At 39.2% G+C, this 25,621-nt stretch overlaps 1 protein-coding gene across 6 annotated transcripts in view; it reads right to left on the reverse strand.

Moving 5' to 3' along the window:
- The window catches only part of wls (Wnt ligand secretion mediator), a 79,753-nt gene that overhangs the window by 33,092 nt on the left and 21,040 nt on the right, over nt 1–25,621 (reverse strand). The window contains exons 9-15 of one of the 6 annotated variants that reach the window (XM_032566499.1): nt 25,294–25,437; nt 24,245–24,328; nt 23,431–23,584; nt 17,023–17,138; nt 16,805–16,882; nt 16,592–16,652; nt 15,367–16,016 (exon numbers count right to left, since the gene is read on the reverse strand). In XM_032566499.1, coding sequence (XP_032422390.1) covers nt 15,856–16,016; nt 16,592–16,652; nt 16,805–16,882; nt 17,023–17,138; nt 23,431–23,584; nt 24,245–24,328; nt 25,294–25,437 — 798 coding nt within the window. In that variant the 3' untranslated portion in view covers nt 15,367–15,855. Of the gene's footprint in view, nt 1–13,968; nt 14,317–15,366; nt 16,017–16,591; nt 16,653–16,804; nt 16,883–17,022; nt 17,139–23,415; nt 23,585–24,244; nt 24,329–25,293; nt 25,438–25,621 lie in introns of those variants that run through there. The other 5 variants (XM_032566498.1, XM_032566505.1, XM_032566501.1 and 2 more) reach the window with 5 other exon arrangements.

The raw sequence follows: 25,621 nt of genomic DNA on the forward strand, positions 1-25,621 counted from the left end.
TGTGTAATAAATAACGAAAAAGTTTTGTGAATGAAGTTGAGAGTTAATATCAAAACTTGTTTTTTATTATTTGTCTGCTTATCTTCAAAGCAGACAAAGAATAATTTTCCCAGCGAATAAAACTGAAACATCGACAAGCTAACAAGCTAAAGAGCGTAGTTTAGCTGAGCAGTTTAAAAATACTGAGCATATTTTTAAACTGCTCAGTTTAAAAATACTGTAATTTTTAAACTGAGCAGTAATTTTACATCCATGCAAACTCAAATGTAATATTTAAAACTTGAATACATAAAATCAGTTATTTAACAATATGAGGTGTTGTTTAAAAATAAAAAAGATAGCAATTTCTTTTTATTGCAGAGACATTAGATACTTAAATTTATGGTATTCTTTAAATGTTGTAATTTTGGTTCATTGTAAACTTTACCTGTAAAAAGTTTGTAGAAATCTTTAACATAAGGTCAATATATATTTTTAAACTGTAATATGTTGTGTGTGTGCGTTATTGAAAATTTATATTTGTGACAATCATTAGGTAAATGCTAATGAACTGCCTTCCTGCAGTTTATGAGCATTGAACTGTTACTAAACAGTTCAATGCAAGGTTCATTAGCGTTAGCATTTTAGCTTCAATAAGCTATTAGCTATTTATTTTACTTTTTAGCAATGTAGAGTATACTGAATGGAGTAAATCAATTACAGAAAATATCCTAGTGATTTCCCACATACTGATGAAAGCAATGACGCTAACATTAGCGTTTCTGCTGATTTTAGCTGATATACTTACTTTATAATACTGAATGGTGCACGTCCGCCTCACTTAACGTTCTTGCGGTTCTCCGCGTGCCACTGATTACGTCGCGGCGTTCTTTAGCGTCGATGCCGATTTGCGGCGTGACGAAGCCGGGCCCAGACCCACGGCCGCGCCTTGGCAGGCCCCGGCTAAATTTCTTCCGAAATTTTCTAGTTGGGGCCTGCCATGCAAAGCAATGGCAGGAACCTATTACTATTGTCGGAGAAAGTGTTTCTTTCTTCTTCTTTATTTTTCTTCCGTAACCGTTAATGCGGCTCGTACCGCTGGGTGCACACCTACAAATGAGGTATCAAAACGTGCAGAAAATTCACGCCATTCCAGCTATTACTTTTGGTGGGATTTGGGCTTAACGTGGCGACATAATTCGCAAAAAACTACGAAAAAAACCCCATTATAAGTCAATGGGAAAAATCCTAGAAATACCCTATTTTTGAGGATTTTCTGTGTCGTCACTAATTCACGTAGAAATGCCATTCAAATTTCATTTTGTAGATACGTCTGTGATCTCTTCCAAAGTGAAGACGGCTCGTCGATACCAGTTACGGTTTGTCCACAATTTGCCTCTAAGCGACCCAAAGTTTCTCATTTTTCCTAAAGTTAGAGTGCGTCTCTGGCTGCTTAGAGTGAGAGATGAAGACAACTTTTTCAGCCCAAATCATTTTTGAAATCGCCATCACGCCCACAAATATCGCACGATTAGTATCACAATCGGTCCTGACATTGATACGCCTGTCTGCTCCGGTAAAATGTTTTCGAAATTTATCTAGACCGTACGGTTTTCTGTCACGGTGCTTCAGAGCAAAGTCATGCGACAGGATTTTCTGAGGCTGTCTGAGGCTCTCTCCCATGTATTTGAATAGAATTTCAGATCTGGGCACAACATTTCTTTCTCTCATCGCTGTAAATGCTCTGAGTGAGGTACAGATATGAATCTCGGGACTATAGCAGAAGACACATTGCCCTCTCATACGCTCGAAACGCTTTTCGAATATGTATTACGGTTCCCGAACACGAAGGATTTGTTTCCAATGCTTTTTTTCAGTAAAACGTGTAGGCTCAAACACACAATTGTGTGTTTGAGCATGTATGACTCACAGCTCACACCTGCTGAGACCATTATTTACCATGGCAACGAAACTCAAGAGGCTATTGGCTGGTGGTCAGGACTACAAATACGCATCGCTGTAGTTCTATCTATCCTCAGTTGAAACAGATCAGGACTGAGAACTGGCCTTTAGAACTACTTGCTGCTATGGGCTGTATATAACTGATTTAACTCAGTAACTGTTACACATGGGATTAGTTTGGAACTTTAAAATTAAGCATGCTGAACATTTCAAAATAAAAGCCTTGAATATTTTACATGACGTAATTGCTCTTTTTGGCCGTATATGACTTTTTCATCCAAAGCAATGTTACACATGGGATTAGTTCGGAACGTTAAAATGGAGCATAGTAATAATTTCAAAATAAAAGCCTTGAATATTTTTACATCAGCTAATTGCTGTTTTTGGCTTTATGTGACTTTTTCATCCAAAGCACTGTTACACGTGGTATTAGTTTGGCCCTCTGAAATGAAGCATACTGAAAATTTCAAAATAAAAGCCTTGCATATTTTTACATCATGTAATTGCTTTTTTTGGCCGTATATGACTTTTTCATACAAAGCACTGTTACACATGGGATTAGTTTGGAACTTTAAAATGGAGCATAATAATAATTTCAAAATAAAAGCCTTGAATATTTTTACATCATGCAATTGCTGTTTTTGGCTTTATTTGACTTTTTCATCCAAAGCACTGTTACACATGGGATTAGTTTGGAACTTTAAAATGGAGCATAATAATAATTTCAAAATAAAAGCCTTGCATATTTTTACATCATGTAATTGCTTTTTTTGGCCGTATATGACTTTTTCATACAAAGCACTGTTACACATGGGATTAGTTTGGAACTTTAAAATGGAGCATAATAATAATTTCAAAATAAAAGCCTTGAATATTTTTACATCATGCAATTGCTGTTTTTGGCTTTGTATGACTTTTTCATCCAAAGCACTGTTACACATGGGATTACTTCGGAACTTTAAAATGGAGCATAATAATAATTTCAAAATAAAAGCCTTGAATATTTTTACATCATGTAATTGCTCTTTTTGGCTTTATTTGACTTTTTCATCAATTTCAAAATAAAAGCCTTGAATATTTTTACATGACGTAATGAAGCATACTGAAAATTTCAAAATAAAACCCTTGAATATTTTTACATGACATAATTGCTCTTTTTGGCTTTATTTGACTTTTTCATCCAAAGCACTCTTACACGTGGTATTAGTTCAGAACTTTAAAATAAAGCATACTGCAAATTTCAAAATAAAAGCCTTTAATATTTTTACATCAGCTACTTGTGTTTTGAGCATTATATAACTATTTTAACCCAAGGACTATTACACATGGGATTAGTTTGGCCCTTTGAAATGAAGTTTAACAAAACTTCCAAAAATAAAAGCCTTGAATATTTTTACATCATGTAATTGCTCTTTTTGGCTTTATTTGACTTTTTCATCAATTTCAAAATAAAAGCCTTGAATATTTTTACATCATGTAATTGCTCTTTTTGGCTTTATTTGACTTTTTCATCCAAAGCACTCTTACACGTGGTATTAGTTCGGAACTTTAAAATGAAGCATACTGAAAATTTCAAAATAAAAGCCTTGAATATTTTTACATCAGCTACTTGTGTTTTGAGCATTATATAACTATTTTAACCCAAGGACTATTACGCATGGGATTAGTTTGTCCCTTTGAAATGAAGTTTAACAAAACTTCCAAAATAAAAGCCTTGACAACATTTTAAATCGTACCGAATGGTGCACGTCCACCTCGCTTAACGTTCTTGCGGTTCTCCGCGTGCCACTGATTACGTCGCGGCGTTCTTTAGCGTCGATGCCGATTTGTAGCGACGACGCCGTGCCCAAACCCCACGGGCGCGCCTCGGCAGGCCCCGGCTAAATTTCTTCCGAAATTTTCTAGTTATAGTAGTTCTTTATTTTTCTTCCGTAACCGTTAATGCGGCTCGTACCGCTGGGTGCACACCTACAAATGAGGTATCAAAACGTGCAGAAAATTCACGCCATTGTTGCTATTACTTTTGGTGGGATTTGGGCTTAACGTGGCGACATAATTCGCAAAAAACTACGAAAAAAACCCCATTATAAGTCAATGGGAAAAATCCTGGAAATACCCTATTTTTGAGGATTTTCTGTGTCGTCACTAATTCACGTAGAAATGCAATTCAAATTTCATTTTGTAGATACGTCTGTGATCTCTTCGAAAGTGAAGACGGCTCGTCGATAACAGTTACGGTTTGTCCACAATTTGCCTCTAAGCGACCCAAAGTTTCTCATTTTTTCTAAAGTTAGAGTGCTTTTCTCGCTGATTAGAGTGAGAGATCAAGACAACTTTTTCAACCCAAATCATTTTTGAAATCGCCATCACGCCCACAAATATCGCACGATTAGTATCAAAATCGGTCCTGACATTGATACGCCTGTCTGCTCCGGTAAAATCTTTTCGAAATTTATCTAGATCGTACGGTTTTCTGTCACGGTGCTTCAGAGCAAAGTCATGCGACAGGATTTTCTGAGGCTGTCTGAGGCTCTCTCCCATGTATTTGAATAGAATTTCAGATCTGGGCACAACATTTCTTTCTCTCATCGCTGTAAATGCTCTGAGTGAGGTACAGATATGAATCTCGGGACTATCGCAGAAGACACATTGAACTGTCATACGCTTAAAACGCTTTTCGAATATGTATTACGGTTCCCGACCAGGAAGGATTTGTTTCCAATGCTTTTTGTCAGTAAAACGTGTTTGCTCAAACACACAATTGTGTGTTTGACAGCTCAGAGCTCAGAGCTCACACCCTGCTGAGACCATTATTTGCCATAGCAACGGATCTCAAGAGGCTATTGGCTGCTGGTTTGGACTACAGATACGCATCATTGTAGTTCTATCTATAGTGGAACCCTCAGTTGAAACAGATCAGGACTGAACTGGCCTTTAGAACTATTTGCTGCTATGGGCTGTATATAACTGATTTAACTCAGGAACTGTTACACATGGTATTAGTTTGGAACTTTAAAATGGAGCATAATAATAATTTCAAAATAAAAGCCTTGAATATTTTTACATCATGTAATTGCTGTTTTTGGCTTTGTATGACTTTTTCATCCAAAGCACTGTTACACATGGGATTAGTTCGGAACTTTAAAATGGAGCATAATAATAATTTCAAAATAAAAGCCTTGAAAATTTTTACATGACGTAATTGCTCTTTTTGGCTTTATTTGACTTTTTCATCCAAAGCACTCTTACACATGGTATTAGTTCAGAACTTTAAAATGAAGCATACTGAAAATTTCAAAATAAAAGCCTTGAATATTTTTACATCATGTAATTGCTCTTTTTGGCTTTATTTGACTTTTTCATCCAAAGCACTGTTACACATGGTATTAGTTTGGCCCTTTGAAATGAAGCATACTGAAAATTTCAAAATAAAAGCCTTGAATATTTTTACATCAACTACTTGCGTTTTCAGCATTATATAACTGATTTAACCCAATGACTATTACACATGGGATTAAAATAGACTGTTTTGCATGAGCAGCAGATAGATCCTCTATTGCACATGTGTCAAACTCAAGGCCCGCGGGCCACATGTGGCCCGCTACGTCATTTTATGTGGCCCTCTCCCCCCTACCACCGTTTTACAGCCCCATTGATTGACTTAAAATAGGTTTTGAGCACGAATTGACTACAAACTACATATCCCATAATGCCTTCCGATTCTTACCAACCAACATTACGGCTTCTCGCCACTAGAGTGCAGCAGAGTCACCTCAAGCTGATTATTAATTTTCCCAGCGAATAAAACTGAAACATCGACAAGCTAAGAAGCTAAAGAGCGAAGTCCCGTGATGTTTCAATCGAGGACTTTTACCGTCTACTGCCCCTGATTTGATGCCACAGCTTCGACTCCACGCAGCTCGTGTTTTGTCCACGTTTGGAAGCACCTATCTGTGCGAACAGATGTTTTCAATAATGACTTTAAACAAGACCAAGCACAGATCGCGCATTACTGACGAAAACCTACACGCCGTTTTGCGGATTGCCACAGAATAGAACTAAAACCAGACATCGACGAACTGACCAGGGGAAAACGGTGCCTGACATCCGGCCAGAAAACATTGGTAAGCACGAACAAACTACATTTAAATAGAATGAATGTAAAACCAAAACTCAGTATACTGGAATATGCATATAGTTTATTGATTTTGCTTGTGTTTTGTTTATTTACAGAACACAACACAATGAGGATGTGTGTGAGTTGGTGACAGGGTGAAGAGGGATCAGCGTTGTGTTCAAGGACAGGCAACGTCACCTCATTGTTTTGTTCTTATGTGAAATGCATGTTCGTTGAGTAATAAATAACGAAAAAGTTTTGTGAATGAAGTTGAGAGTTAATATCAAAACTTGTTTTTTATTATTTGTCTGCTTATCTTCAAAGCAGACAAAGAATAATTTTCCCAGCGAATAAAACTGAAACATCGACAAGCTAACGAGCTAAAGAGCGAAGTTTAGCTGAGCAGTTTAAAAATACTGAGCATATTTTTAAACTGCTCAGTTTAAAGATACTGTAATTTTTAAACTGAGCAGTAATTTTACATCCATGCAAACTCAAATGTAATATTTAAAACTTGAATACATAAAATCAGTTATTTAACAATATGAGGTGTTGTTTAAAAATAAAAAGATAGCAATTTCTTTTTATTGCAGAGACATTAGATTCTTAAATTTATGGTATTCTTTAAATGTTGTAATTTTGGTTCATTGTAAACTTTACCTGTAAAACGTTTGTAGAAATCTTTAACATAAGGTCAATATATATTTTTAAACTGTAATATGTTGTGTGTGTGTGCGTTATTGAAAATTTATATTTGTGACAATCATTAGGTAAATGCTAATGAACTGCCTTCCTGCAGTTTATGAGCATTGAACTGTTACTAAACAGTTCAATGCAAGGTTCATTAGCGTTAGCATTTTAGCTTCAATAAGCTATTAGCTATTTATTTTACTTTTTAGCAATGTTTAGTATACTGAATGGAGTAAATCAATTATAGAAAATATCCTAGTGATTTCCCACATACTGATGAAAGCAATGACGCTAACATTAGCGTTTCTGCTGATTTTAGCTGATATACTTACTTTATAATACTGAATGGTGCACGTCCGCCTTACTTAACGTTCTTGCGATTCTCCGCGTGCCACTGATTACGTTGCGGCGTTCTTTAGCATCGATGCCGATTTGTAGCGTGACGACGCCGGGCCCAGAGCCACGGGCGCGCCTTGGCAGGCCCCGGCTAAATTTCTTCCGAAATTTTCTAGTTTTTCTTCCGTAACCGTTAATGCGGCTCGTACCGCTGGGTGCACACCTACAAATGAGGTATCAAAACGTGCAGAAAATTCACGCCATTCCAGCTATTACTTTTGGTGGGATTTGGGCTTAACGTGGCGACATAATTCGCAAAAAACTACGAAAAAAACCCCATTATAAGTCAATGGGAAAAATCCTAGAAATACCCTATTTTTGAGGATTTTCTGTGTCGTCACAATTTCACCTAGAAATGCCATTCAAATTTCATTTTGTAGATACGTCTGTGATCTCTTCGAAAGTGAAGACGGCTCGTCGATACCAGTTACGGTTTGTCCACAATTTGCCTCAAAGCGACCCAAAGTTTCTCATTTTTCCTAAAGTTAGAGTGCGTCTCTGGCTGCTTAGAGTGAGAGATGAAGACAACTTTTTCAGCCCAAATCATTTTTGAAATCGCCATCACGCCCACAAATATCGCACGATTAGTATCAAAATCGGTCCTGACATTGATACGCCTGTCTGCTCCGGTAAAATGTTTTCGAAATTTATCTAGACCGTACGGTTTTCTGTCACGGTGCTTCAGAGCAAAGTCATGCGACAGGATTTTCTGAGGCTGTCTGAGGCTCTCTCCCATGTATTTGAATAGAATTTCAGATCTGGGCACAACATTTCTTTCTCTCATCGCTGTAAATGCTCTGACTGAGGTACAGATATGAATCTCGGGACTATCGCAGAAGACACATTGCCCTCTTATACGCTCGAAACGCTTTTCGAATATGTATTACGGTTCCCGAACACGAAGGATTTGTTTCCAATGCTTTTTTTCAGTAAAACGTGTAGGCTCAAACACACAATTGTGTGTTTGAGCATGTATGACTCACAGCTCACACCTGCTGAGACCATTATTTACCATGGCAACGGAACTCAAGAGGCTATTGGCTGGTGGTCAGGACTACAAATACGCATCGCTGTAGTTCTATCTATCCTCAGTTGAAACAGATCAGGACTGAGAACTGGCCTTTAGAACTACCTGCTGCTATGGGCTGTATATAACTGATTTCACTCAGTAACTGTTACACATGGGATTAGTTTGGAACTTTAAAATTAAGCATATTGAAAATTTCAAAATAAAAGCCCTGAATATTTTTACATGACGTAATTGCTCTTTTTGGCTTTATTTTACTTTTCCATCCAAAGCACTGTTACACATGGGATTAGTTTGGAACTTTAAAATTAAGCATGCTGAAAATTTCAAAATAAAAGCCTTGAATATTTTACATGACGTAATTGCTCTTTTTGGCCGTATATGACTTTTTCATCCAAAGCAATGTTACACATGGGATTAGTTCGGAACTTTAAAATGGAGCATAATAATAATTTCAAAATAAAAGCCTTGAATATTTTTACATCAGCTAATTGCTGTTTTTGGCTTTATGTGACTTTTTCATCCAAAGCACTGTTACACGTGGTATTAGTTTGGCCCTCTGAAATGAAGCATACTGAAAATTTCAAAATAAAAGCCTTGCATATTTTTACATCATGTAATTGCTTTTTTTGGCCGTATATGACTTTTTCATACAAAGCACTGTTACACATGGGATTAGTTTGGAACTTTAAAATGGAGCATAATAATAATTTCAAAATAAAAGCCTTGAATATTTTTACATCATGCAATTGCTGTTTTTGGCTTTGTATGACTTTTTCATCCAAAGCACTGTTACACATGGGATTACTTCGGAACTTTAAAATGGAGCATAATAATAATTTCAAAATAAAAGCCTTGAATATTTTTACATCATGTAATTGCTCTTTTTGGCTTTATTTGACTTTTTCATCAATTTCAAAATAAAAGCCTTGAATATTTTTACATGACGTAATGAAGCATACTGAAAATTTCAAAATAAAAGCCTTGCATATTTTTACATGACGTAATTGCTCTTTTTGGCTTTATTTGACTTTTTCATCCAAAGCACTCTTACACGTGGTATTAGTTCAGAACTTTAAAATAAAGCATACTGCAAATTTCAAAATAAAAGCCTTTAATATTTTTACATCAGCTACTTGTGTTTTGAGCATTATATAACTATTTTAACCCAAGGACTATTACGCATGGGATTAGTTTGGCCCTTTGAAATGAAGTTTAACAAAACTTCCAAAAATAAAAGCCTTGAATATTTTTACATCATGTAATTGCTCTTTTTGGCTTTATTTGACTTTTTCATCAATTTCAAAATAAAAGCCTTGAATATTTTTACATCATGTAATTGCTCTTTTTGGCTTTATTTGACTTTTTCATCCAAAGCACTCTTACACGTGGTATTAGTTCGGAACTTTAAAATGAAGGATACTGAAAATTTCAAAATAAAAGCCTTGAATATTTTTACATCAGCTACTTGTGTTTTGAGCATTATATAACTATTTTAACCCAAGGACTATTACGCATGGGATTAGTTTGTCCCTTTGAAATGAAGTTTAACAAAACTTCCAAAATAAAAGCCTTGACAACATTTTAAATCGTACCGAATGGTGCACGTCCACCTCGCTTAACGTTCTTGCGGTTCTCCGCGTGCCACTGATTACGTCGCGGCGTTCTTTAGCGTCGATGCCGATTTGTAGCGACGACGCCGTGCCCAAACCCCACGGGCGCGCCTCGGCAGGCCCCGGCTAAATTTCTTCCGAAATTTTCTAGTTTCCACTACGATTGCACCAATCGATAAGCCCCCGATTTTCTTAACTTTGGCCGATTGGCAGATTCTTCCCCATAAAACCAATCTTAGCCACTGATCGTACCTACATCCACAAAGGTCCAAAAATCAGCCACTTCCCCCTTTTGCTATGCGGCAAGAGAGAGCGCCCGTCAGACTGACCAGGGCACTGGGTAACGTCTACAGTTAACAACAGTCACCCCAACAGCTGCGTTTACATTAACCGTAAAATTGTGCAAATTGGAATTACAAAAATAAACCTGCTTAATGGAATCACTGCAATTTTCAGAAAAAAAAATATATACATATATATATACACACACACACACACACAATTGTCACACTGGGATGAGGTGGCTTTTTTGGCCCATGTATTTAACAAGACTGAAATTGAAATACTTTTTTTGCATCACACAAGTCACATGATCAGCCGGCCATTACTACTGATGGAAAAGACAAAAACAATGACGACAGGAAGTGGTAGGAAGATGATTGCGCAGCAGGTTTTTTAATGATTTATCGTGGTAAGCTTATTCACCTGAGATTTTAATTGTGTTTCTTATTTAGTGGAAACAGTGCGACATTAGCGTAATATCAACAAGGTTTGGCAAACATTTGTAGTGGAAATGCAGCTATTGTTTCAAATTTAGTAAATTTGTCATTATATTTAGCAACAAAAACCATGGGTATCAGCCAAAATCAGAATCGGCAGGTCAGGCTTTTAACACTAGAATGATCAGCCAGAAAACTGCAATCAGTGCACCGCTAATTATCGCAGAACAGCTGAAGAAGTCAACCGCTACAGTCAGCCATGTTGTCTGAGAAGTTGCGCTAAAATAAATGAAGTTGCCACAGAGATGCAATAACAGCAAATGACTTCAACCCATTGCAGAGCCAGGCCCTGCATTAATCACAGCAGACAGCAAGTAAACATCTCAGGACCGTCTGCACAGGGACCAAAACTTATACAGCAGCTAAAGCCACTATGTATGCATATATGGCAGAGCAAGCTGATAAAAAATAAATCTGTTTCATTTTCAACTTTGAGCATCGACTCCAAATATCAGCGTGGGAAAAGCTTAAGACTGAACAAACTTAAGAAAATATTAAACTGTGTTGAATATGTTGATAACAAAAATGACAGCAATTAACCCAAATTTCCATCACTCTTCTCACGATGCGATGATGACTGTAATTAAATATGACGCAGTTTTTATGTGGGTTTTTTTTTTTTTTACTTTATGCAGTTCCTCAGCATATGCTTCAACTGGACAAGAATATTTTTCTGGGCGTGCCGTGGTGGCGTAGGGGTTAGCGCGACCCATGTTTGGAGGCCTTGAGTCCTCGACGCGGCCGTCGAGGGTTCGACTCCCAGACCCGACGATATTTGCCTCATGTCTTCCCAACTTTTCTGTCAGCCTACTTTCATATAAGGGACACTAGAGCCCACAAAAGACCCCCTGGAGGGGTAAAAAAATGCATATATATATGCATTTTTTATATATGCATGTATATATATATATTTTTCCTATAGTAATGACCCAATCTCAATAATTTGACCACAGTCCAAAACAAGCCATTTTTAAATAATCAGCACAATATTATACAGTTTATTATTATAAAAAAACGAATTATTAAAAGGTGTTAGTCTTTCTGCTTTGATTTCATATTTCAAACATAAACAGTACAGATATGGTACTGGAAAAAATATTTCTTCAACGAGTTTTAATAACTAAAAAAAGTTGCTGGTGCCTGGCATCAAAACCAGTTCATTGTAACTTCTTAATTACTTCACCACCTAACCAACCACCTCTTTTACTTAAAACATTTTATAGTATAATAAACAACAATTGCACAATCAGATTTTAAATATCGTGATTTGTTATGTTGAAATTATATATTATATGACATGTGTCGCATTATTACATACCAATTCAAAAAAGTTACATTTACTGCTGTAAACATAAGCTAGATCCACTGGTGTTCATACATGGCAACAAAAGGACATCAAACAGAATTAACCCCCCAAGCCCCCAGGGAGTTTAATTACCAAGTGGACCTGTGAGTCCAGCAGGTCCACAATGATGGCCGCCCCCTCAGCCCGCTTGACCCCATGCCATGCCACCGGGTTTGTCAGGAAACAAGAGGGGAAAGGAAAAAAAAAGAAAAAGCTTTCTTCTCAATTACTCCCGCAGCCCCTGGCCGGCAAGCAAACACAAAAGAATCTGGCTTCATTAAAACCATCTCAGCCAGGAAAAAACCAAACAAGCCAATTTATCTGAAAAGTAGCTGGAGATGAGAGGGACTGTGGAAGTTCCCACTTAGTATAAATGTGTGTTAGAGTTAAAAAAAAAAAAAAAGAGAGTGGGAATGACAGGATATGAGGAACCCTGACAGCAACTCCTCTTTAGACCTGAAGGCAAAACTGAAGATTGACAGCTGGGTTTTGGGGGGTTTATGTGCATCGCTGTCATGAGGAGGAAAAAGAAAGAAAAATGTCGGCTCCATTTTCTAATAGGAAGGAATTTGGGGAAAAAGGAAGACAGACACTCATGGGAGAGTAAAAGGAAGGTAGAGATTCTGCCTGAGGGTCCCACCCACAGCAGAGGATGCATACAGGAGGAGGAGGTGAGACTGAATAAATTAACTGGAGGAAAGAACTTTTGAGTTTGTTTCAAAGTAGTGCAAACACACTATATAAATTTAAAGGAGACAGCCGTGCTTAACTTGGAAGAACGAGGCCCTGAGCAGAATGACATTTTGGGGCCAAATTGCTGTTAAGCTCAGCACCTAACAGCACCACCTCTTTCCCTTTTATATTGTCCATGGTTCACACTTTTTACCATTTTGCATTTAACAAATTGTTCATTTTTTCCCCAGTATTTGTTTTCTGTAGCAATTCTAAAAAGCTTGAATATTGGTTTAAAAATATAATCAAAATATGTTTCACATAAGTCGATACATAATTATCGATTAGTTTTTGTTTTAAATATCTGGCATGACCTTTCCTGTTTTAACCAGTTTTCACTCCCAGCCACCGAGTCACATTTTTTACAAAGGCTTACATGGCCCAGATGTTTTGGGGACCCCAAAAACATGCAAATATGTACACATTTTTGTTTTGCTTGCAAACGCAGTATTTTATTAAAGTTTCTATAGGAAAGTACTACACCCAGGGATTGGCAGGGTTTGCATGTTTCCAGCAGCATGCCTGGGATACCCTGCTCAGAGTACGTCACTTCAACCATGTGACTGACATTAACATAACACACTTGTTTCAATCTCGGGATAAAATGATATCTGAAATAATCAGCAGTCAATGAATCAACAGATATGGCTAACTTTAGAGAGTGTGATTAGTTATATTTATTGTGGCCTCAGCAAGCACAAACATAAAATCTGATCTCTTTAACAAGTCGTGTCTGATATACACCTGAGAAAAACTTTTCCCATTGCTCCTTATCATGATTTATTCTTGGATGTTATAAACCTGGCATTGTGACTTTAAGATTTTTTTATTTATAGAAAAGGTGTCAGGTTTATGTGGACATTTTAAGACTAAACTATTCCCATGTAAACTAAATATATTGACTATCAAGCCATTTTATTTCGAAAAAGATAAATAAAAAAAAAAGAGAAAAACTTACGTGGGTAAGGCACCAAGCGTGGCCTTAGCCCAGGGGCCCACATCTTGCTAAATCCGGCCCTGCCGCCAGTGCCGTTCAAAGAAAGGAAGGCAGCAGTCGTAGCATGCAGCAAACACTTTGATAGGCAGCAGTGATTTTAGCTTAAGGTTCTCTCCGCCAGCGCTGTTAGCTACAAGTTAGAGCAGGTCGGCTATTATTTCTGTGAAAAGCTTTTTTTAGACCGATAAAAGTTAAGTGCAACGTCAACAAACTATTTTAAACTCCGCGTTTTTTCCCCCGTTTCTGCCGTATGCTTTTAAACAGTCGCGCGGACATATAGGCGAGCATTAGCTAAGCAGCAGATAAAGTGGGATAAAGGAGGAAAACTTACCAATTAACCCGCCGACCATGAAGGCGAGCGCCTGAAACAAAAGCAGAGTAACTCCCAGTATCACCAACTTTTTGGTGCTCATGTTCTCGATGATAGCTCCCGCCATTGTGAAAGAAATGTTTCGTTGAATTAAAAAAAAAAAAAAACGAGCGAAAAGCAAATATTACTGTGGTGGAAGAAGGAGGAGAAAAGGCTGCATCCACGACAAGCAGGAAAGACGAGCTGAGCTGAGCTGAGCTGGGCCCCCTCCTCTGCTCTGCTCCTGCCTTTCAACTTCGAAGGAGGGGGAAAAAAGGCAGGAATCACATGACCGAATAGCGCCGTGCTTTATCCCCAAACAGCCAACACACACTAGACCGGGGAAGATCTGCGGAGCGCCACCGCATTGCAATAGAGGCTGGTAATGCAGGTTACGGTGCTGCCAGATGCCTGGAATTGCGCCCCCGCCTGCGGGCTATTTAAAGGAAGCTTTCAGGGGTCCCATCCCACCTAGTGTTCAATAGTCGGCAATAGACTTTTTCCACTGACATCTATCTTAACATAATTTAACAATAAGAATGGAATTTTAACACATTTGCTTTCAATATTATGAGTTCATTGATAGTAGTTTGCTAAAACCCCCAGCTTTCATATTTATGTATATACATCAAAATTAGCATGTTTTATAATTTCATGTTCTTCTCTGTTCTAAGGCTAAAATGTGGACTCTTGAAGCACTGACTCCAGTCCATGCCTTGTGAATCTGCACCAAATGCCTGAATTGTCTTTACTGCACAGTCAAATCAACACTGAAGTTAGTTCTGCTTTGTGTACACCTTTGTCTGCCACACTTTTACCTTCCACTCAGTTTTCTACTCATTTATACACTTGGATTCAGCCCACTGTGAGCTGCCAGTTTTTTTTTAGGATAAACATTTTTTTTCTGTAGATTATACGCGTTGAGATGCTGTAAGTGAGGTATAAGTATCAAGGCGAGGCAAATTGTTTGTATAATACATTTCATTTCAGCAACTAGACTATTCAAATTGCTTTACATGATGAAAATATGAAACAACAAACAAAAAAACATTGCATTGGAGTGGGGCAATAAAGATGCTGTAAAGATGGAACATAAGATTGAAATTCATGTTTCAGTTAATATTAATTGAGTGCAAGTGTAAACAAATAGCTTTTTCCCATGGTTTAAAGAAACTCAGGGTTTCAGCATCTTTAAAGGTTTCTGGAAGTTTGTTCCAGATTACAGGAGGAGTCTGGTTGCCTTCAAAAGGACAGTGCGGATATAGATTAAGGTGTTGTCTTCCTTTTTTATGTATTTACTTATTTGGCAGATGTTGCAGGATCCGATTTTTTGGTGACATTTGAATTTCCCGTCTTTTAAAATGTTCACATACCCAAAGGTTTCAACGACAAAGTTTTATTTAAAAGCCATTCGCAAGAACATTTCAGGATCGTTTAAAATGGGATCGAACACACTTTGCGTTTACAAATGTCACACAGTGGGTCCTAAAATTCACAAGCAGGAAATTCAACAAAGAAATGCAGGATGTAACTGGAGTGTGTTCTGCACAACCTTTTCATACTAAACAAGACACAAACAGATGTGGCGGGTTTGTCGACTGACGCCGGCAGGACACAGAAACAGAGGAGATGTGCTATTTTAGTTTTTTTTTCATTTTGTTTTACGTTTTACCTGAGGTTCTTGGTAGGTATTATAATCCCTTGTTATACAAAGGCAACAAACTCTGACTGTAAGCTGAGCGAACCTGATAAATGTGGTCACATTATTATTGGCACTTAGGTATTTGAATAAAGCAGGACTTAATCTGCAACATGGAGAGCTGAAAGATAAGGAGCCGGAGTGCAAAGGACAAGGCTGGAGTTCTGTGTTCAGAAATGGGCCCGGATGCTCTCCAGTGGATCCTTGTCCCACATCTTGGGATCCCAAGCCTGGAACCAGCCAGTGAACGTGGGAGGCTCCGCCCCCTGCTTGATGGTGGTGATGGGCAGTCCTTTTCGACCAGACGGATCCGAGTCCACGTAATCCTTGGCTGCGATACGAGAGGTGAAAAGAGAAAAGAAACAGAATTTTATAGCTTCTACTCTGCAGACAGTAGACATTTAAAATTAAGTTTTAACATCTAGTTAATTCAGTCTTAATCAAGTCAATTCAGTTTATTTACACAGCACGCATGTCATCTCAAGGCTCAGCTCTGAACTTCGACTTCCAAGACAAATCAAACCCAGCATGAATATCTATTCTGTCCACGAAGTTAGGAGCTACAATGTGACGCTAGGGAGAATCTGGGTTTCCCTCCTGGATCTGGATCTAACATAAGACGGATGTAAAATAAGTGGAATCAGCACATCTTACAGCAACCTTTTGTCAAACAAAAACCTGAAAACCACACTACTTACGTTTCCAGCAATTTTAAAAGAATCGTCTATTTTTGTCACACATCTTACACGTGAAATTTAGCTTTGTGATAATTCTTTAGGGAGCCTGAATGACCAAAACATGATACATTTATCATCTTTCATTTAAGAGCCACCCCAGCTGTTCATTCAGAGCACCTAACAGAAGAGAATCCCCTCTGTGTTTGTTTACAGCTCTAATGTAACCAACCTATTTTGGGAGCCCCGCTTCTTTCCTCTGCATTCGCCTCGTTGCCAACCCAAAGGAAGAGCTGCGGGGAGCAAAGAGACACAATAAGTAAAAAGTTCAATCAGGCAGCCTACGGCCAACTGCGATGCTCAAATCAAAACCATGACTCTGCACAGTCTGTGAAGCTTTACGTGCTAAAATTACATTTCAGGAGTGAAAAAACTCTGATCTTACCTGATCCCAGGCATCCAGGATCATGACATCATCAGTGGCCAGGTCTGACTGTGTGAAGTCTCCTGGCACTTCTTCCACCTGAGCACCAGTGCAAATGGAAACTCAGATTGACAGCGTGCAGATTTTACTAATGCATTACAGCTCAATAATAAAATGTCTTTAACTAATATATATTTAGCATCTCCGGATAAAAATGAAGGAAGTTGTTTCCCACTTACAATAAGTCTTCCGGTCTTGTTGGAGCAGCCGAACAGACGAGGAGGTCTGTCTGTGCTCTGCAGGCTCTTTGACGTCTGGTACTCCTTTTTGCCACCCAGAGTAGACCAAAAATCAGCTGGAAAGGAAGAGAAAACAACAGCTGTCAACTGAAAGTAGGTTGCTCCTTCTGGGCAGCCGACTATCTGCTTGCTTGAAGGTATGTAATATTTCTTTATGCTAGTCCAATGAGTTCAAGTCCTCAGGTAGTGAGACGCTTAAAAAAGGACTGGATTGACCAGAACTTTCTCATATGGAGCATTGACTAACACAGCACTGCCCCACCCTCACCTGTTGCTGCACTGCTGGTCAGATGTCTAGCACAAGACAAATGGGACTGCACTTGCCAAATGCAAAGATAGTCATGTCAGCATATTTGTTAAAGGGGCAGTAATGTGTTTTCCAGGTATATGGTGCTATTTTAAAGCACAATTAAATAACGATGTTACCTTTTACTGCTGTAAAAATGTCATATATATAATTATGACTTAAAAGAAATTTTACTTCCTAATTACCACTTTGAAATTGGGTCTCTTTAAAAACTCCTACTCTTTCTGAAACTCCGCCTTCAGGAAGTCATCAAAACGTCGCTCCTCTATTAACCCTTTAGCAAGTTACTTACTGAGAAGTAGATCATATAATGAGCTCAGCAGATGTGGAGTTCCACCAGGTGTTTGCTAATTGCTACTTGCTAGTCTAAAGGAGCTGAGCTGGAGAAGGCTGCTCTGAGGCGGAAGCTTGGAAACTGCACCTCTGAGGAGGAGCTGCGCCTCAAACGCGGGGCTAGGTCCAACCAAGTGTTTTGTACAGCTGAATGGCTGCCATGGAGATTAAGGGATTTCTCAAACATGCATGACAGAATCAAAGCCACACTCCAGGTATGTCTGTGATTGGGGAATAACATTATAACATGACGTAAAGCTCAAAAAAGTTGATTTTACATGATACTGCCCCTTTTAAGTCCTTCTTTCACTCCTGGCCCCATGCCTCAATTCCCAACATAATAAAACTCAAAATAAAATCATGTTGTCTTTTGGTTTTGTTGTTCCACACCAAGACTGTCCTTGGCTCCCATCTCGGTACCCATTAAAAAACGGGTTAGGTTTAGGAGTTCATGACCTGGTGGTATTCATGACAGGAAATGAATCACAGCCTTCTTGCTCTGGAGACTAGATGAATCATCTGCATCTAGTCAAATTAAAACCAGACCTGAAGCATATGTGTAATAAAATTATTCTTGTTATTTCTTTGTTTTTCTGTCTTTTATTATTTTATACAATGTATTGTATTGTGTATTGTGATTATGTTTACATCGATTGGGTAGTAAATACTGAACAGAAGACTCTATTTTCAAAAAATGTATTAAATTATTGTTGAACAACCAACTGACTAGTGTTTTCTCCCAAATTTTGCTGTCAAAATTTTGTGTGTAGCATGGCCACCAGGAGGAGTATGGAGTAAAGTAATTAGCCAAGTCAGTTGAGGTAAACTGCTTGTGTGAGCAAAAAAAATATCAGTCATTTCAGTTCGAAAGACTGGTAAAAAATATATATATATTTAGTTTTATAAACGCATAATATAATTCCACTTAGTTATTTTTCCCCAGTAATCGCCGTGTTTTTTTTTTCAGTTAATGAAAATATTCTCTCAATTTCAGTTTTTTGTTATTTCATTGGTTTTAGTTAACTATAATAACTTTGATAGCCAGTTGTCCATCGAAGGAACCAGAGCTGGTCGGCTGGTAAGAATCTCATTAAATCGTCCACATCTTTATCTGCCTACGTTGACTTTGATACCCACCTGGCTCCTTGCCCTCTGACACATTGCTGGGACTGCCACCCAAAAAGCCCACAACATGCTTGGCTGCGTTCATTTCCTTGGAGTTTTGATTTCCCCCATGAGGTGATGAATGTCGAAGAAAACTTGGATCGCTCTGATTCTTCTACAGGAACCTTCGCTGGATGAACTGTCGGTTCTTCAGGATGTGGAATGGTTCTTTAGGGAAGATGGGCTGAGACAGAAGGCCTCAAAAAAAAAAAAAAAATTCTGGCTGTTCAGCAGAGCAAAGCAAAAAGCATAAGCATCATGACGCTTTATCCGTAATCATGATCCTTTTCCATTTTAATCCATCAGGATGTGACAGGAGTTCTTCTTTAGCATAGTCCAATTTCTTCACGTCCCTCCCAGTCCATAGCCTTGAAGTTGTTCTTTGAACGGCAACCTTCCTGTAATAGTGGCCAGTCTAATGTAGGATGGCATGGTGCTTGATTCTCTGGCCATCTTCTCGTAATATTCTGGTTCGCTGTAGCTAAGAACTGGCTTGAGCACTGCTTCCTCATGGACCCCTTTCTTCATCAGTAGTACTGTGTTGAAGTTCAGTACTTGCTTTACAAAATCTCGGGCGTTGAATCTCAGCTTGATCCCCGTAGCTGCAGGCCGATCTTGAGCTTTAATCCAAACTCTCTGCCCTGTTTTCAGTGACACTTTGAGCTGCAACTTCCCCTTTCCTTCTCTAAGCAAAAAGGAGAAGTGTCTTTGCCTCCCTGTTTTCTGTGACGTGAACGGAGTTCCTCTGCAGGGGAAGACCTGCTCTTCTAGCAGTTGTCACTGTGTCCATCAGCACCAAGAGGTACTTCTCACCTCTCTTTCCTGTTGTCCCCATTGGCTCTGCTACATCCATGCAGACTGAACCCCATGGGACTGTGCTCTTGATGAACAAACCTTCCATCCGCTGCCCTGGGTGCCCTGCGTATCGACCACATACCTCAAAGTCACACAGCTGCATCGGATGGGCTGAAGGGACATCCAGCAGTCCTGCTTGCTCAGTTCTTCACGGGGGTGTAGCACGCCTGCATATCCGAGGGCCTTATGCACGCACCGTACTACCTGCTCCCCGTGCTACTCTAGGACCACCTGTCCTTAGGTGTTCTGTCCCACCTCGACACCGGCATAGACAATCTTTCTTGGTGGCACGAAAGGTCGTCATCTTTGCCCCTCCATAGGGCTTCTTTTCAGGTGTACGCCTTGTCGCTGCACCTCGAGTTTCAGGCGGAGCCTCAGTTCTGCTTTCTTCTTCCATAAGTTGTGATGAGCTACTTGTTTCCCTCTTGCGCTCTCAAGCTGCTTCTCTCGGGTCTGCGTGATGACTTTAACCATGTCTGCGTCTGTGTGATGATGTCAGCTGCTGGTGTTTGTTCCTCTGTTGCCGGATGTCTTCTCGATGGCTGCAGTGGAGGACGCGGTGTGCTTCCTCATCCATCGTCAGCTGATGATACTTTTCTCTGTTTCTTGTGCATGCTTGCTGGCTGGTCTTTTCTTTTCTTGTCAGCATTACATCACGAACCACTCCAGCAAGAGTGAGCCAACTTTTCTTTGTCAGGGATTGATGTTTCAGTTCCTCATTCTTGGAACCAACTTCCCCTCTTGCTTCAGGTCTGAGTGACAGTAGCTGTGTAGAAGCTGATGCAGTTCTGTTGAGGTCTCCTCATTTTCCAAAGGATCTGGATCTGGAATCGGCTTCCTCCAATTTCTTCCCCAGATTTTCCTCCTCGAAGTGATCATCCATCACTCCGTCTCTCTGTCGGTTCGAGTTGTCTATCCCCCAAAGCCTCTCTTTAGCCTTCGAGCAGGGATGGGTCTAGACTATGTTGGCTACTAGCTTCACTGTCTGGATCCGGTCATTTATCCTCAGTAGAAGCTTTCCCTCACCTGTATGCCATACAGTTACTGCAAGGGTTGTGACTGACGGCCTTATCAGTCACCATTAACTCTATTCCTTAAGAGTTAACAAGCCAAGTGAGCTATTCAGATCCTCACATCTGTTTTTACTGACTTGGCACATAGGGCCATCCTACTCCGTTGGATCAAGCCCCACGTTGGGCGCCACTTGTTGTTGCGCAACACCCCCCCCCCTTCTTTCTCTACTCTCTCACTCTCGTACTTCCTCTCCTGAGAGGGGAGATGTGCTACCAGCTCTCCATCTATCGGGTTAATTGAGTTTCCTAAATCTGCTGGGATTTACCCTGTCCAGAACTGAAGTAAACTCTGTTTAAGCTGGTTTCGAGAAACGATTCGCCTGGTTTCTGACGGCCTACATCCAGGTGTCCCACCCTTCTTTCCCCTGTGAATTAGCCAGACTGAGCAGCCTACAGCCAACTAGTTTCACAGAGCACACCTGTTAACGGTCGCTCGTTCTCTATTTTACAACGTGCATTTGTTATTGAACCAGGTTGGTTTTAGTGACTCGGCCGAGTCCCAAGGATGATGTTTTACATTTGGGCTACCAGCAACCTAAAAACATTTTCCACTTTTTCCTCTCCAGAATCAAACATCAGAGCTATTTTACAACCATCAAAGAACTTTAAGGTGACTCATTAACTGAATGTCCACAAAATCTTTTAGATTTTCTTTATGCTAAATATTTTATTAGTAAGACATTTTTGCAAGGGTCAGTACAGCTTAATTCAGTAGCAGAAATAATCAAATAAGTAAAATCAATCATCTAGTCTATCTTTCCCTAATGCTGACTCTGAGAACTAAAAAAGGGAACCTTTGAGAGAGACGGACGGAGTTTGGCGTTTCGAACCCCAGACCTGGCCTGATGATGAAGAAGGTGCTGCAGCAGGAGGAGGAAGTTGATCGGCGAAGGCAGGAATCTCTGTAGGTCTGATGAGCTTCTTCTCCGCATGGATGGTGAGGTCACACAGGACTTGGTGCTGGCAGGAAAAAAAGGCACCAGTTCTTCTTCTTTGTCTTTGTCTTCATCTTTGTCTTTGGGGTCTGAACCCAGCCGATGAGAGAAGTGCGATTCGAAGCCACAGGTTGTGGGCCAGACGGGTTGGTCCCCATGCGCAGGACAGTCTTCGGCTCTGTGGTCCCGGCTCTTCTTCAGCTGCAGAGTTCTTTGTCCATCTCGATCTTGGCTCGAAGCTGCCCGGAGGATCCAACAAAAGATTCCTCTTTTCAGTCTCCTTTTATACTTTTTTCGCCCATATGTGTGTATGGGGAGCTTGGTCTACGTGTTTTTTTCTCTGAACTTCTGCTGAGTCTCGTGGAAAGCCCCATCTTTCCCCATCCTTTCACCTTTCACCTACCATCTACCTCCAACATATCAGTGATGTTTAATTGCAGTTACACCTTTTTACACCATGTCAAGTTTAATGTCAAAATCACATTTATATCACATTTATTTTCTTTAGCTTCTCTGATTTAGCATTCATTTATAATTTTATAACCATAACTTATTAATTACTCGCATTATAATCCTAATGTGAGTTATTACAGATGTTTTCTAAAATGAAACCAAGAATAATCCATGATTCTAATTATTTGATACCAAAGTTACAGTTACTTGTTTTTCTTGTAAGTGTTCCCACAAATGTACGTGTAAATATTATTACAAGTAAACCAATATTAATATAATTATTTTACTTTGAATCTTATCAAATTACTCAAAATGTTTAGATTTCATTCTTTAAAACTTTCATGCTTTAAAATAAGGAATAGTCTCAGCTATTTTTATAAATCTGCAGGCTGGAAACTTACTTCCTCTTTTTCCAGGAAACCTGCTTTTCCTGTTTAATGACTCTCTCTGACTGACTATGATTTCTTATGATTAGATAGAAAAAAGTAGAATTAAAGCAAAGTTTGCATGAGACAAAAACAACACACACAACCAGATTTATTTTATTGACACTTAAGTCTACTGTTGGGCCTAGATGTCACTTGAGTGATTCATTTTAAAGATAACTTTATTTATTATTACTGTTAAACTAAAATCTCCAGCATGGGGAAGTGGGATGAGCTCGGATTTTCTTGACAGGACACACACACCCCAACACTCACAGTAAAACATGCCTCTATAAAGTATTTGGGTTGCAGGCTCTTCCATATGAAGCTGCTGTGGTGGATTTCCACCAGCATAAACACTTCCAGCTCTCTCAAACATGAGCAGAATCTGGAAAGAGCGCCCCCTCCCATCAGGTGACGCTTGATAGACTTCAGGGAACGCTTCCAAAACTTCAGAGCTTCTTGTTTTTTTTCTCGTCTCCGACAAGAGATGGGTGGTTTTCATTGCTTCCTGGTACCGCTCTCCTCCCCCTCACCTCACCGTTTTTCCTCTCTCCCTGGAAGCGAGCCCAGAGTCCAATAGAACCACCATCTCAGGCCAACGGCAGCCTTCATTTCCCCTGGGAATCTGGATCCCTCTCAGTCACCACTAGCTCTCCCCCCAAAAAACTAAATCTCTGGATGCTTTAGCGGACAGGCTGGACTCTTGCTCCATAAGAGAGCAAAGTGAGAATGACCGAGGACTTAAAGACAAAAGCTCTCAGAAAAGCCAGTAGAAACATAGTTACCAGCAATGCACTGACCACTTGACTGATCGTTTCCGTAGCATTTGTGCGAAGGCGCATAGAGGAACATGATGGCAAAGACGTACAGGTTCCACATCCCATAGATGCCGGTGAAGAAGGCCCTGTTGACCTGCACCGTGCGGTCACCCCAGTGCCAGTGGCCCTCGTTCACCTGGAATCAGACACACATCACTGCAGAGGAGGGCTTTAATTTAATATGAATACACAAATGGCTATGTAGCCTTACAAGTAAAATAACAATGTTTATTAGAAAAAAAAATAACTTTAATGATGTAAACAGTGACATGTAGAAAATGCTGAGTAATTATGCTCAGATTTATAAAAACATGAGCTCATACTTTGCAGAAATCTAAGAAGCTGAGGTTTCCAGTCTGCAGGGACATTGTTTCATTTTCTAACATAATCAAGGAATTATGTTCACTTCAGTTGTCATAAAAAAGTTACATATGTCAATATGATTTAAATTAAGAAATAAGATTTAATGCCTTGAAATTGGGCCTCTCTCTTTAAAAACTCCTGCTCTTGCTGAAACTCCGCCTTCAGGAAGTCATCCCAACATGGCTCCTCTATTAACAATGTTTTTATCAGCTCTGCACTGAGAAGTAGCTCCTATAATGAGCTCAGCAGATTCTCACTTGCATTAGCAGATGTTTGCTAGTCTGGATCTGGATCTGCTGAGTCGTTGCCAGATCAGCGGATACTTTTTAGAGCGAGGAAGAAGTCTTCTGACGTGAAACTATTACACACATGGTTTCTGTCAGGCTTCTTCACACGAGTCAAAAACCCAGAGGCGTCCAATCAAAAGTCTGACCTGGCTGATGATGAAGAAGATGATGGTCATGGCAGCACAGGTCAGCGTGACCAGCATGAGGAACTTAAACCTGAAGATCAGACCCTAAAAATGGGGGGAGAAATAAGTGAGAGGATTTAGAAACACAGAGATCATCAACTTGCGTTCCAAAATGGGAGGAGTTTATGTTGAATGCAAATATTCAATATGAACAATTTCAATAAATTTTGATCATCCAAATCTACTGACTGGTGTTAGTTTCATGAGACGAGCTGATGACAGGAACATTATTATCCTTCAAGTTAATCAGTTTGAGTTTATTTTACAATTTAATTTTGAAGACAATATAATCTACATGTACTGTTTTGTAAAATGCTTACTGGATTTTATTTAAAAATGAAATAATGTAATCAATACTGATCAGGTAGAAAGTGTTTTCTTTTTCCCAAAGATTGTCTCTACCTGTATTTTATGAAATACAAGTTTTAATTGATGTAGTAGTTTTGAATCCAAAAGAACAACGTAACAATTTTATCCCATTTGTGCATCAAAACGTGTATCCCTAACCTTAGTCTAATCTTAATTGAAATAAAAAAAATAATAATAAAAAAATTAAAATTGCATCTCAGCAGATGCTGTTGGCTGATGTGTGAATAGTGGGAGTTCTTAGGATTCATGCACTTCATTTTTCGTTTTCATTGTTTATGCTTCCAGTCCCAAGAAATTTTCTAGAAGAATCTTGGAAATCGTTTTTCTAGAAAATTTCTATTTAATCTAAACATTTCAGGGGGGTGAGGGGTTCTAGCAAATTTTTTACTTTTCACATTCATACTTGCTAAGTTTTTTCTAAAAAGAAATTCTGACATCAATCTCAAAATTTTAATGAGTTTTTTTGGAGGGAATTCGCAACATGCCTAATACACCAAAATTGAAATTGACAGGTGAGGCTGTCAATCTGCCAGAAAACTACAATCGGTGCACCCCAAGTTTCCCAAGACCGCTTAAAGATATAGAAATGTTAGTGTATGTGTGTGTTTATCTATTAAACAAATCAGAAAAACCAAAAACACCTCATAATGCAGGCTTCTGGCCTTGGGCATGGCAGGCAGTGAAGTCCTTTTACCACTGATGTTACGGAAGACTTGGAACACCATGAAGCAGAGGAACAGGAAGTAGAGACAGGCACAGATTCCTGCCACAATTATGAAGGACATCTGAGGACGAACTGGTCAAGGAAGATGAAGAATACAGCACTCACATTTAAAATATTCTTATTGTCCCGCTAATGTTTAAACTGGCCTGTCTGTCATGAGAAACGATACATGGATTACCGTATTTTTCGGACTATAAGGCGCACATAAAATCCCTATATTTGCAAAATAAATCGGCAATGCACCT

This window comes from Xiphophorus hellerii, chromosome 6 (assembly GCF_003331165.1).
Source record: "Xiphophorus hellerii strain 12219 chromosome 6, Xiphophorus_hellerii-4.1, whole genome shotgun sequence".
In the NCBI taxonomy this organism is placed as follows: Eukaryota; Metazoa; Chordata; class Actinopteri; order Cyprinodontiformes; family Poeciliidae; genus Xiphophorus; species Xiphophorus hellerii.